The sequence below is a fragment of the Maylandia zebra genome, linkage group LG16 (assembly GCF_041146795.1).
Source record: "Maylandia zebra isolate NMK-2024a linkage group LG16, Mzebra_GT3a, whole genome shotgun sequence".
NCBI lineage: Eukaryota > Metazoa > Chordata > Actinopteri > Cichliformes > Cichlidae > Maylandia > Maylandia zebra.
The window spans coordinates 18,949,360-18,963,897 of NC_135182.1; the positions used below are offsets into that span (position 1 = coordinate 18,949,360).

The 14,538-nt window shown below is 39.5% G+C and overlaps 1 protein-coding gene across 5 annotated transcripts in view; it reads right to left on the minus strand.

Annotated features, from left to right (window-relative positions):
- LOC101484711 (FERM and PDZ domain-containing protein 4) overlaps nt 1-14,538 on the minus strand; it is a 37,302-nt gene that overhangs the window by 2,347 nt on the left and 20,417 nt on the right. For all 5 annotated transcript variants that reach the window (XM_076874941.1, XM_004557841.5, XM_004557842.5 and 2 more), the window contains 14 exons: nt 10,837-10,997; nt 10,458-10,560; nt 9,747-9,792; nt 8,741-8,845; nt 7,717-7,824; nt 7,217-7,348; nt 6,649-6,768; nt 6,366-6,502; nt 5,928-6,054; nt 5,598-5,687; nt 5,307-5,489; nt 5,002-5,134; nt 3,953-4,915; nt 932-2,137 (listed from right to left, as the gene is read on the minus strand). In XM_076874941.1, coding sequence (XP_076731056.1) covers nt 932-2,137; nt 3,953-4,915; nt 5,002-5,134; nt 5,307-5,489; nt 5,598-5,687; nt 5,928-6,054; nt 6,366-6,502; nt 6,649-6,768; nt 7,217-7,348; nt 7,717-7,824; nt 8,741-8,845; nt 9,747-9,792; nt 10,458-10,560; nt 10,837-10,997 — 3,614 coding nt within the window. The remainder of the gene's footprint in view (nt 1-931; nt 2,138-3,952; nt 4,916-5,001; nt 5,135-5,306; nt 5,490-5,597; nt 5,688-5,927; nt 6,055-6,365; nt 6,503-6,648; nt 6,769-7,216; nt 7,349-7,716; nt 7,825-8,740; nt 8,846-9,746; nt 9,793-10,457; nt 10,561-10,836; nt 10,998-14,538) is intronic.

Sequence of the window (14,538 nt, forward strand, 5' to 3'; positions counted from 1 at the left end):
ACAACATATTTATCCTCTGCTTGTATGTAGCTATGCTTATTGATCTGATTGTCAAATTTCCTAAATTTTGAAACATCTTTATATGTTGCAGTCCAAAGTACAGGCAAAATAGATTATGTGTGTTGTTCTCATAGCCATAATAAATGTCTAAAAGGAAAATTAAAATCAGCAAGTGCATATAACACCAAGCAGTTCACAGATATCAGTGTTTGTATTAAAAAATACTGTAAAATCTCATATGTATTTCCATGGAAAGCCTTTAAAGGCCTATGGACTATCCAGTTTAGTTTTTAATAGATCATCCTGACTGATATCTTGGGCTGTTATGGAATATCACAATTACATCAATGTCAGCATGTGTGTTGTCCAGTGGACTGACGTGAATACTGCCGAAAAGATGCCCACAGAAATTTGGTGTCAAGACACCCAAGTTTGTTCTGACTCCATAATTTCAGCAATGACTGCAGCACATGAAGCAGACTGTCATCACAGTTGAGCGGATATGCAGAGTCAAAGAGTGTCATCACAGTAAAAGGCGAACTATTTTGTCAAATATGTTAGGGGAAAGTTATTAAAAACCTGCAGTGACCCAGAAGTCCTGTATTGTCAGACACTGGTAAGACTGCTTCTTGTTACATTTATATATTGCAATCTCTTAGTGCTGTGTGTGTTATAAGCAAAATTTGATTCCCTTCTGGTTATACAGATGAGGGGTAGAAAAAGATATCATTGACACAAAAGCAAAATCTATCTATAGGCATCTGCCTTGAAAGTAAGTCAGGCAAAGTTTTGTTTGTTATTTTGGTAATTTGTGTAACCTGAGGATTTCAAACAAATTCTCAACCTTAGATTTGCCTGTTTTGATGAACTGTCTTAAATGTTGATCTTACCAGGTTACAGATTAGAGGTTCACCCTCCTGTTTAAGTTTACCTGTGGTTTCTTTTATCTTGGGCATTCTGTGACTGCTGTCCCGTGTAATTCCAAACCCAGGCTCAGCACTGGTAGCTGCATGGATCTTCCTCAGCAGGGTGGGGTCCATGGGGTGGCTGACCTTCCCTTGCCCGTGGGCCCCATAAGCCTTCTCCTCCGCAGTGACATAACTCAGCCCCTTGAGCGAAGATTCGGACAGTACATGCATATTGTCTGTGGCACAAAGGGGAGAGTCCATAGGGGTGACACAGCTGCTGCTCCCTGTGCTACAGCCTGCATCTATTGAGGAACACTGCGAGCTTTGGAGAGAATGAATGCCTTCGCTTTGAATTGATGACATGCGCTTGCTCACGTGGTATTCATATAACCGTGAGACATCTGGCTCCGACTGTGGAAGCTTCGTTTGCTGCCGCTCATTATCCTGTGAAGCAGCGTCGCCCTGTGCAGGGACGGGCCCTTTGGATGGGGAGATGAGATGGGCATTTAACTGTTGGCTTCTTTCATCTAAGTCCTGCTTCTCTCCCTTTGCTGTCAACCTGTCTGCGTGGGAAGCCTGTGAGTCACTCACACATTCTGGAGCGAGATTCTCAGCCATTTTGTTTCCAGGCACTCTCTGGTGCCATTTTTGATGCCTGTCTTTAAAATGAGTTCGCCCCAGATCAAGTTGGTTCATGTAATAGGAATCTCTCACAGTGAAAGCGTTATATTTCCCAACAAGATGAGGGAGCTCCTCCTTCGCTGAGTCTTGAGACGCTGTGTTTGATTTGTCAGAATCGCAGGACTCTCCCTGGATTCTGCTCTCAGTCTCTCTCTGTTTTCCTCTCTGCCTGCTCATTAGAGAGCCAATGTGCATCTTAGTGAAGTATTCACTCACGGATTTTATTTCCATTGTCTCTGGCTCCATCTCGCCGCCATTCGAGTGAAATATCTGTGAGGAGGTGACAGAGGAGGATTTGGCCTCCTCCTCCTGTTGCTCCTGGGGTTTGTACTGCATAGCTCCTGCTCCACCATCACTGGGCGCACTCACCTCTGTCTTTTCCTCACTCATGGCGTGGTATCCTTCTGCCATGGCTACATGCATTCTCAGGTGGTTCTCTGAGTGTCTCTGAGCAGTGGCCAGCTCAGAGCTCTCTGTCATCTCTGAGGAGTTGGTCTCATTGCCAGAATCAGAAGAATCCGGACTAAATGCTCTCGATATTTCTACACCTGTGTACAAAAGAAAGACAAAAACCTCATTAAGAAATTCATTTGAGGCAAATGGAATATATCACAAGCCTGCAAGAGAGTAACAAATAATTATACGGATGATAGTGTAAATTACCGTGTAAATGATAGCTAATGTTAACTCGGGAATAACACATTTAGTAATAAATATAAATCATTACACAACAACATTCCACATAAGAGTCTTTAAAATATTCAAGTGTTGATTATGCATCTAATTAAAAACTAAGTAAGAAAGTAAATTAAAAAATAAATAAATCAATTCAATCAATCACACATCAGTCAATCAATCAATCATTCAAACAATAAAGACATGAGTTAATCCCAAAACAGCACTGGAATTATAAAAATATACACATCTGCATGTATTTTTTTTGTCATGTGAAAAATGCTTTTTTACAATTCTAAAAATATTTTTTAAAAATGACAAAATTATTGATACCCCTTAAAAATTTAAATTGTTGGAATTCTGCAATATATTTATATTGTAAGCATATACGTGTTTTCAGAGTTTGATGCTTTATAGCACTTTTGAAAATGGTCAGATGAGACACGAATAACTGTGTCAGTATAGGCAATGACTACCAGACTGTTTCCAAGCAGGTTAATGTCATGCTGGAATTATTATTAATAACTTTAAGATCTATGGGACTGTAGCCAATCACCCTGAACCAGGCAGCAGGTGGAAAACCGACTCAACAGAAGGAGTAGTCTGTATGGTGGGTGAGAAACCACAGAAAACTTAACATACACACAAGCTGTCTTCCAGGTAAAATGGTATCTGGTCAAATGTAAATGATTTTCTAACTGAAAGTGGGGGATCACGGAAGAATACCCAGGAAAGCCCCATTTCTGAAAGAGAAACTTAAATACATGGAACTTGCTAAAACGCTTCTAAGTGATGCCGAGTCATACTGTTTCCGAGGGGATTTCCTTTAGACAAATGGAAGTAAATTACAGCTTTCACAAAAGAAAAGATGAGGCTTTAAAAGAAAAAAAAGCACCATCATCATTGTGAGGTATGGGAAAGGGTCCAGTGCAGACATTTGATATGAGGCTGCTTTGTTACATCTACCATGACAAGTTATGTTGACACTAATTTAAAAAAGCAGATTATTGAGGCTTTTAGGAGCAAAACATTAGCTGTAGCAGTATCAGAGAGCTCTGTCTCAGTCCCAGGTCATGGCTTTTCGAAGGCATAATGGCTCAAAAACATGCATCTAAAAGTAAAACATAAAAGAGAATGAAATATTAGGTTGTTCTAAAGCGGCCTGCTGAGAGTCCTGATGGTAAGCTGATTGAACATCCACAGATAAAATAAACAACTGAAGGAAAGCACCTGTGAAACCTAAGAGAACAGGAACAGAAATCGAAACTAACTGCTGAGAAGTGTTAAGGCTGCAAAAAGTTCCTGCCAAAAAAAGAAACTGCTGACTTAAATTGATATATTTGCCAATCTCGACTGATTAAAAAAAAATCGTCTTTACATTTGAGGGTACCAATAATTTTGGTGACGTCTATTTTCTGTTATTTCTAATAACCAACAAAGCTTTCACGCTGTGTACTGTGCAGTTGTGAAAACAAATGGGTCCACAAAACAGGAATGAATCTCAAACTGACACAATAATGAACACAAATGTCTTTTCTCTCTCTCAAATGAATGAAGAAATACTCACAAATGGAAACATAGAACAAAATGGGCTTTATTGAAAAAAAAAAAAAGACCAACAAATCAAAATGAATGGCTGGAACATGTGTAATGTTAATGGATGAATGTTACAATAGTATAAGGAGAACCTGTGCTACTCTCTGACTGTGCTGGACTCTGTTCCTCAGATGCAGCGAGGGCTTCGAGTGCCTGTAAGGTGGATACCACTGCATCATCCAGTGGCTTCCCGGGCCCCTCTGCTCCATGGGTGGGTACTGAATCTATGAGGGACACTGGGATATCATTGCAGGCCCCATGGGCCCTTATCCCAGCCCCCTGCTGCTCCTCCTCATCAGAGCTGTCCCTGAAACCAGGAGGAGGAGCAGCAATGGCCATGTTAAGAGAGTGCAGCAGTACGTCATTGTCCTCCTCGTCATTACCCTCCGGTGGGGGAGGGAGGGAGGTCAAGTCAATGATGTCATCGCTGGACCCTGAGAGCGAGAGCAACGTAGGCTTGTCAATGTCACTCATCACCATGTCTTCCTCACAGCTGATGTCATCCTCGTCCTCTGCGTCATCTGTTGTCTCAGCGTAGCAGATATCATGCAGCAGTGGCTCCTCGATGCACTCAGTAGGACCAAAGATTTTGGTAGAGTACTGATACCCATCCTCTATCATCCTATAGTCATCCTCGAGACGTCTGTACATGGGGCTGTGATTGTCTAAAATCTCTGGGCCTTCATCCATCAGTCTCTGGTAGCCCAGATTTTGGGGGTTTACGCTGTCCAAGGGTGGGTCTCCAAAAATGAAGGACACCTTTGCACTTCTGGAGGAGTCTTGGGGTTTGGGTCTCGGGACATTCATATATGTTTGGGAACATGAGACTCTGCAGCATTCCACTCTCTCTGCATGGTGAATTGAGTGCTGGGGTTGGTGGATCTCAGTTATGTAGACTGGCTGGCCTTCACATCTGCCACGATCGAGGTAATCGCACTCTTGGTCAGAATATTCTTGGCTGCATCTCTGGTTGTTTCTGTCCTCGCCTCCTTTGTGGGGTGTACTATATGTACACTCAATGGGTTGGTAGTTCTGCTTTGCTCTCGTGGCGTGACCTGCAAAGAGGAAGCAAGACTTGATACAAGTCTATATAAAAACACCCAATTCTGATGAGTCATCTTGCGATCAGTTTTAGGCATACTTGTTTCCATGCTGTCGGTGTTTTTGGCCACGTTGAAGATGGAGCGTCGAGAGTCCACCAGCAATCTGTAGTAGCCAGCAGTCAAACAGGCCAGATTCATTGCGTCAACAGACTCCATTAGGAGAGTGATGGGCTGTGAAAGATGCACACAATCAGACAAAGGGAACAAAATAAATGGCACTAGTTGGTGGTAAAATTAGATTATAATGACTGCAGAGCAGGCTTGCTGTTGTTAGGGTTAAAGCAGAAAGTATTTGTGAAACAACATATTGTTCTCCTTTTAAAGAGGCAGAAATTTTGTTAACCTTTACATCCAGAACATGTAGTTCCACTCGAACCCTGTTTTCATCTTCTGTGTACATCTCAATGCGGTTGACATGACTAAAGTCTGCCAGAAGAGCCACCAAGTTGGTTTTGGTGTTAATCACATGACTGATGCCATATTTCGGCCCCACCAGCAAAGTTACTTCTGTGTGCTTCTCGCCTTGCTGTAAAGAGGAAGAAGGAGGCACCGTAACTACCACTGCCGTTATGTAAATTAGCACAATGTGGAAAAGGGTGAAACCAGTGAGAGGTGACAAGAAAGTTTTACTCACGACTAGTGTTGATTTAAAGACGCGTCCTCCATAAAGCCTCAAATCACTGAGATACTTTAGATAGTGGACCTTTGCTTGCAAAGCAGTTAGCTGAATGGAGTAAAAAATAAATAGTATAAGGCACAAGCTGAAAATGCTTAAATTAGTTAGGTTAAAAAAAAGTGCAACACAGTCTGATCTACACAACAGCCCCGAATGATTTATTTCAAGTATTTAATACTCCACTAGGTGGAAGCCAAGAGTCAGATCTGGTGCAAGGAAAAGAGGAAGATGAATAGCCATACACTTGCAGAGAATAGACAAAAAGAGGAAAGCAGAAGCACAGTCTACCTTTTTACCAGGCGGCACCAGGTTTTGGTTGGTCTTGAGGATGTGAGTGAGAGCTTTTTTGATGTTTTTTTCTTTCATGCTAGACAGCACTGCGGGAGGCAGGAACAGCGCCAGACCCCACTCCTTCCTGCAGATGCGCAAAAACAAAAATGAAAAAAAAGGTCACTCATCCACTACGACAAACAGTCAATTAATCATTCTTTTCCTGTGATTGATTTACCCAGAGGCGGTGCGGGAGTTTATGGATAGGGTGCAGTCAAAATGATCATCTAACCAGAGATGTATCTTTTGATGTTGCAGCAGTGCTTGTGAGGTCATTATATCATTTTATTGTTTGAGTGGGCTTAAGTTTAAGTGTGATTTACAGCTGGTAGAAGCAAAATAGGCTTTCAATTAGATGACATGTAGTAAAACATATGTAAAACCCAATCTACTTACTCAATATACTTCAGGGAAACTTTCTGGGACTGTTTGGTATTGATGGTTAGTATATACATCTGCAGAGCAGCCAGACGGAGAGCCATGTCGTATTTCAGCTCTGACCCAAATCTCTCTAATACCACATCATTACAGCTCTGGAGAAGACACAGACAGGGAGAGGTTACACTTCAGTCACAATTGTCGTCATGCTTAAACAAGGCCCTAATATTGTCTAAAATAACATAAATAATGTTTAATTCAATCTAATTATTATGTATTATGTGTATCTCCTGATATTTACCTGAACATATAGGTACTCAAATGCTACTGCATCTCTTCTAAGCAGGTCTACGGGATCCTTTGGGACAAAAGTGATCCGAAAAAAGCACTTCATTTTGTGGGACCCTGGCCTCTGCGTCACCTAGAGGACAAGTCAAAGATAAGGAAGGTCCTATTAGTCATTAAGTGCTTATTTCCCCAAGTACATTGTTGTACTTTCAGATAAGTACATGTGAAAAAATCCATTACATGCAAAAAATAAAATACAATAGGGTACTATGTAACATTTACAGTCATTTAATTAATAGTTTAACATTTTTGAAAAAGTTAAATATGTCTTTGTCAAAGACTTTGGTCAAAAACATTCTGATAGCTATACGTAAAATATTTAAGTGGAGCCAGGAGATGTTTAGCTTAGTTTGGTGTAAAGACTATGAAGTTGACCAAATGAACACATTTTGTTAAATCAATACAAATATAAGTGTTGCAATTTCTTTTCTAGGATTGTTTTATCATCTTTATTTTTAACTTATAAAAGAGATACACTTTGGACTGTGTACTGACGCTCTGTTTAATGGCACCCGTCTCACCTGAGTTAGCATCTCCTGCTCATGCAGGAGCATGAGTTTGCTGGCAGATCCCTCAGCTCTCTGCTCGAGCATCAGAGAGAAGTGCTCGATGCTCTTAATAGATAGCTTTTCTTGCAGGGTCAAAATGACGTCCTGTCATATAAACAATGTCATGGTTAATACAACAAGCAAACTGTGCAGATGCAGCAGCTTTCTCATGCGCAGCTCAGTGTCATAGCTATAGATCATTTTCACAGCTTAGCTTATGCAAAAAACATGAGTGTTATTGAACAATCAGAATTTTTAACTGAAGTAGAAGAAAAGTAATTTGGGGAAAAAGGAAAAATAGCTAATTAAAATACATTTTCTGCTTGGAATCATATTTTCACTTGAAAGGTTTTGAAGGCTGTGCTGAAGAGAGGATTTTCCACTTTATAATGTACATTCAATATTTAAAATGAACATCACTTAAGGTTACGCAACAGCATTTCATAGTGAAGGGGCGCTCTTCCACCACCTACCTTAATGGATGTGGTGCTGTCAAATTTAAATGATTTAGTTTGCCCGTTTTCCAGGTACACCTTCAGAACATTTGGCATGAAAAGAAGGGAGTTGTCCTTCACAGTTTCCTGAGGATATAATATAACATACGTGATTAACAGATTTGACTTTTTCTAAGTGAAAGTTAGCTAATTTGATAATCCACTGTGGTGCATTAGCTGGGGTTGGGTGGGAAATTTTTAACTGGAAGACACACTCAAGGAAATCAAAGAAAAGATAAAACATTTTGAGAAACATACTTTTATGAGGTGATAAAAAGAGATTCACACCACTGTATAGAATGAATGTACTGCCAGGAGACAGTTGACTTAGCTTTATGTAAAGACTAAATGTGGTAAAAGTAAACCTGGCTCTGTGCAATGCTAACACAACTTCTTCCACCTACTTCTATAGCTCGCTGTTCATCTCGCAATAGTACAAAGACTTCAGGAGGTGAATATTTCCTAACAAAGAAATGAAGTGTAACATAACGCTCTTTAAAAAATGTATCAGTTTTACATTGTAGTTTTTGAATATTTAAAGCAAGAAGGAGGTAACTTGTAAGTTGGTGAGATTGTTTTTTAAGGTAGAGCTTCTTATTTACAGCTAAATGTCACTCACAAGCATATGCATGACAGTCACCCTAATACTTTTTTGTTTTTTTTATTTCAAAATGGTGTGCCAGCTGTTGTAACAAATATGTGACTAATGATGTTTGTTTACATTTAATTTTCTCTTCTATAACATTTTTAAGCCAACAGAGTTCTGGCATTTAGAGTCAGAATAATACTGACATTTTACTTTACCTAACCCTAACCCAACAGTGTTTCCCCTTTTTTGTCAATGTTCTGTCTTTCAGTCATAAAGAATTTCATTTTACGGTTTGGGATTTCTAATATCTCTAAAAAAAAAACCTTCCAGCCTTAAGAATTCAAGTCTGCTTCTGCCATCTTCTATTCAAAGCGCCAATGTGTAACATATGAATTAGTGTTCAATGTGACTTACTGGGACCTGTCCATTGATGATGACCTCTTCAGCGAATCGGACTTTAACAGGATTAGTCTTTAACTTGGCCTTTTTGGCTGCGCTGATGAATGCCGATTTGGGTGACTTTTAGAGGAAAAGAAGGTGGAAAAACAGGCATTAAAATGTGTGTGGTTTTTTTCACTTCACAAAATTCAAGGGCATGCTTCCTTCTTGAAACATGACACCCTCCTATTACTCTCTCTTTGATGATGCAATTAAGGTGGCACTGTGCAAAGGGATAAGAGAGAGGACACCCTCATGTCATTGAGCCTGCAAAGAAACCCCTGGTAAACAGAAGTAATTACAGACAGGATTATAAGAGCTCGGTCCTCAAAGTATTGTACACTGCTTTTCTGCAGCCGCAATCCTTGCTGTTCCTAAAGGCTTGTCGTGTTCAGGACTGAGCAAAGTGCATAAACAAAATGCATGATGACTGGATGAAATCTGAACTATAATAAACATTACGATTACTGTTTCATTGTATACAGTTTTCTACCACACAAGACATAGCACAGGTCTTGTGTCAAAATACAGTTTATATTTTGATTTTTCCTTTCCCTTGTTGTGAACATGCACTGACGGTTTGGTCTATTTTTGGAGGGAATCCAAGCATAAATCCATTCCCACTGAATTATTATGTGAACTGTAAACAAAGGCTGAATATATGCTCCTGGCACTGTGTGTTCACCGCCATCTGGTGCTCTGTAACTCTAGTAAATGCTGGAGTGGCAGGTTCACATGAGGTTCTGTGAGGATCTAACACTACAACACGAGAAAACTTGGAAAGATTGCAGCAATCAGACTCCCCGTGAGTTCACTGGGCTCTAACACTTAGCCCAGGCATTACCGATGCTGTGCCAGAACTAACATATGGCATGATTAATGGCTTGTTTGCACAGAGTCAACAAAATAATCACCTCCAAATGCACACATAGCCAAGTGGAATGTATCGGATTTCATTCATAAGGAGGACAGGGAAACTTACTGGGTACGGCTGAACAACAGTTAGCAATATGGACTCCTTGCAGCTCCTGCGGGATAAAAGCAACAAAAAAAATAATGAAAGGTTAAGTTTCAATAAATTTAGAAGTTTTTTATGAACAACACAATTAATACAGTCAGAAAAGAGCAGAACGAACACAGTTTCAAAGTGGTGCACCTGGCAGTCCTGTCTTGGCACCATTGTGCTGAGCTTTGCTGCAGAGAAGAAGCCTATTCAAGGCCACGGGAGCTGTAGAGGAGTGGCCACATGGGCACTTTTCCCTGTACTAATGTACTGTTTACAGACTGCAGCACAGGTCACGCAAGGACCAAAGGCTCAGTGCCAGCTTCTCAGCTGTGTGAATGAAATTAATCTAATGAGACGCTTGAAGAAACAACAACACCAGCATACAGCTAAATGAAGCAGGTGGCTAGAGTAATGTTATATTGCTTTATCTATCCAGCTATGATATTTGATTTTTGAGCATATCAGAATAAGATAAAGAAATACAGTGATGGTATGCTTAGAGTGCTTTATGTTTTTTGCAGTTATCAACAGTATCTCCATAGGCAGTAAACTGTTTTATATATTTTAGAGCAGAAATTTTAAGTAAAGACAGTGCAATGAACTACAATATGTCATTTTGTACAAAAAGTATTAAATCTTTGGATGTTTGGGTGTTTTTATTAAAGTTAATTAAGAGTGCTGTATTACCTGACAAGGTCGATAACCCTCTCTCTGGGTGCTGAACTGACTGCCTCATCATTAATCATGATGATCTCGTCCCCTGGGATCAGTTTGCCTTCTGATGGACCCCCTGCCAAAACACACCAAAAAAAGACTTAATGGTCCAAACTTTGCACGGTCCTACCTTTTTTTTTTTTTCCTGTCTTGGGCCTCAAAGCTCTAATGAATGCTTTCTCATTGAGGACTGTTCAAATCAATGAATCATCAACGTAAACTACAGTCTCACTGGGTTTTCCTCTTAGCCACATTTTAGGAGGCTTTCATCTCGTGTTGATATAGTAACAGTCATGGATTGAATGAGTCACTGTGTTGTGGTAGAGTCCACTGTGTAGCTGGATTGTGCTACCTGGCGTGACTGAGCGAACCACCACAGGTTTCTCACTGCCTGCTACGAATCCAAAGCCAAGCACTGGGTCTCGCCTCATCTCCACCTTCCGGGGCGCTGGCGGAACAAACTTGTCTCCGTCCAGACGAACTTCCTCCAGGGAGTTGCTCTGGGAGACGTGGCTGTGGGGATAAAAAGGATATTAACTGTTTTTGTCAGGGCAGGGTGGTTTTGATTGATCCTAAATAACCTTTGCTGGTTATTAGTAATCTTGACATTTTTATAAAAATAAATAAATGCAATTTACAGACCATAAAAATAAGCCAGTAGATTAATAGCAGCGTCTCTAATTGTTAAATGCTTAATATAACCACTAAAATGAATGTCCTCTGAGAAACAATGACAGCTCTTACAAGAGATAGCTATTGAAAAATTAAAATGGGAGGACAGACATCAACTGCACTGTATACAAAACTGTAATTTCTTCCAAATACCCACAATGTTTAAAAACAAAATGCCACATATTGTTTCAGAATAACGAACGTGTACAATGCTGCAGAAATAGAGCGTGTGGGCGATGCTAATCAGGCTCCAATGTTTGTATTCTCACATTGTAATGCCTCACAAAGAATCTGTACTTCTCACACCGTTGTGTTAAATGTGTTAAATAATAGGCATGTGTTTCCTTGCCAGACTAATAAAGATCCAGGACAGTTATAATATAGAGTGCCATGTCAGTGAATTTTCCTCCAGACATTGCATTTTTTTCTTACAGCAATGTTCCATCCTTTGTGATACAGTCGGACAATGTAAATATTGATGCATTCGAAGAACAAAATATTAGGTCTTACGTAGAGTCTCATTCTTTTGCATGAGTGGGGACTTACACGTCTGGCAGAATTATGTTGCATTACCTCTCTCGAGCATGAAATACTGTAGCAGCCAGTACGTTTATTACCTGCAAAGACTCATGCAAATTTAAAGGGTTTAGGCTTAAACATGAATTTATTCTTATGATGTCATGATGTTTAGATCTATACTGTTGTGGATGCACGTTGTGAACGCGGTTTCTATGGTCTGTGTGGCTGAGAACATTGTTAGGGTTTAGCTAATGGGCCACCATGATCGAGAGTGCTGAGGTGATTAATCTAGCCTGCTTTCATTATTCACAGGGGTTGTTACAGTAAAATATTATACGAAATAGTTTGCTGTAGCTCTGCAGTGCATCCAAAAAAGCTTAATTCAGAATACATGTAGGCTGTGAACCTGCTCAGCATGAGAAATGGTGTTTGATTAGCTACATAGATGCAGTACCTTACCATTTTAGAGCAATAAACTTTTGTTGTAGATGACAGGCGCACAGTAAAACAGTTTCATTTTTAAGATTTACTCATATTGCTACCATTGATAGCTGGCTGCGAATCAAGACTCTAACCTTATCAAACGTTTTGCTTCAGTTACCATGGTAAAATGAATTTTCTCAATCTTTGTAAGAGAATCATCGTTATATTAGCTTTTTGAACTCAAAAGATGTGAAAAGCCAGCATGTACGTTTCACATATTCTGTGATCAGATTTTTTTTAATTTTTTTTACAGTGTTTCTCTGCTCTCCCTGGCTGCAAAAGCAGCAGCGGCAGCAACTCCATATGGTGCCAACAATGTTGGTTAATTAAAGCTGTGGGCAGACAGTGTGTAATTCACAGTTATTCTTGACACATGTACTGTTCACCAGTAAATACTAACAATTAATCTTTCACGGCACAAAGACACAGTGAGATCTGTCAGTTGCATTCCCAATGCAATGAAAAGGCAGCAACAGCAAGTTGCTGACAAGTTCAAAGATGTTAAATGACTGTCAACTGATATTTTGGAAGTGGAGGATTCAGCCGCTTCTTCCCAGGCTAATTAACATGTGATGTTCCATTAGGGTGAAATTCAGCTGCTGAACGGATAACAAAAGAAAACCAAAATGGTTTTGTGTTTTTCTTTGTTTGTTTGTTTGTTTGTTAGTAGTAGCAGCCTAGTCCTAAACTAGAATTGAATTCTTTCGTGTACCTTTACACAACATTTCAGATAGAGGATATTTTTCTACATGAAGTTGTAATTCTAATATAAAAGTCTATAAACTGGTTCTATAAATCATTCTCAATGGCACACTGATTCACGGTTGGTCAAGATTTTTGTATGATTTGTGTATGTATGCACTGTATACTAATTAACATTGACTGTGCTATATTATGCTGTGGCCATTATACATGTATTTGCAATTAGGAGACTATCGTGTTTGTTTAAAAAAAAAGAAATTACAGCTTCAAGTCTTCCACTGGCAATTAAAAGTTGCAAAGCCAACCAACATACAGTTATCCCATATTACACGACAAAATCAACAGACTGAATACCATTTTGCATCTACATTTTAAAAATAATTGATTAAATGACCAAACAAACACAGGGACCTCTTGTCCTGGTGGTGTGATACAGTAGTATTGGCAGGCAGAACGACTGTGGGCAGAATGTGCAAAGTCTGATGTAACAAGACTGAAAACCGAAGCTTAGTTAAAAATAATGAGTCCCATTATGTCAACTACTTGTATCGTGGACCTGGCCATTTTTTTCTAAAATCTATTTGCTTCTGCACAATCATTCCACGTTTACTTAAAATCATTAAAAGGGCAAAATGTATTCGGTTATTTTATAGCTAATTAGGAAAATGTATCTGTCACATCTACTTCCCTAGATAGGTAGTCTTTTTAAACAGAGATATTACATTTCTTTGTACAGATTGTTTAATACATTTTATTTCAGTTTGCAAACATATAATCTTAAATTAATATACTACCTCCAGTGTACTCCCACGACTCAGGAGTATAGAATATTCCATAAATTATTAAGTGATGCATTTAAAAGAAATTCAAATAAGCTTTTTATAAACTGCAGCATTTACAAGACTTACGAATTAACCGTATGCTGGCCTCCTTAGCTTCTTAACCTCGAAATTTCCTCTTAAAGTCATGCATTTTGTCCCTGCCTTTAATACCCCAAAGCATTGACTGAAACATTTTGTCTGTCATCATATGACAACTACAGTTATTACATACTGTATCGCAAAAAGGAACATTTAGTTTGAATTTATGTGTCAGTTTTATCTCAGGAATGACAACCTCAGCAGATTGTGCACAAATCAAAACCATATGGACCTGTGCATTCAGGAAGAATGCTGCCGCCTCCTCTCCATGGCCACCTGCTAAACATGGCTAGAGTCCCATTGTGCGGACAGCCATGCATCCACTGGTCTGTAATCATACCCATTAGCTGCTAGTGTAGCTCTACCGCATAGTGCACAAGCTGCACTGTGAGCTAAACAAAAAGCGACAGGAAGAAATGCTGGGCCGATTCTCACTATTGCAGTCTAATTTTGGCCTAAAAGGTCATCAACAAAAATCCCAATAACACCCTCCCATCTCAGGTTCAGTTACATGAATGAGTTAATGTAACTCATTTAACTCTCCACTTGTGTCAAAACATATCTCTATATTGTTGTAGCTGCTTTAAATGACACGACATTAATAATTGTATGTCAATCTGTTCATATTGTCTGGTAAATGCTTTATTCATGTGCTCATCCCACACAGACTAGACATGTATTCCACTGAGAAATACAACAGTTTAGCATAGGCAGCTAAGAGGCTTGACAAACTAAGATAGCCACTTGATTATTTATGA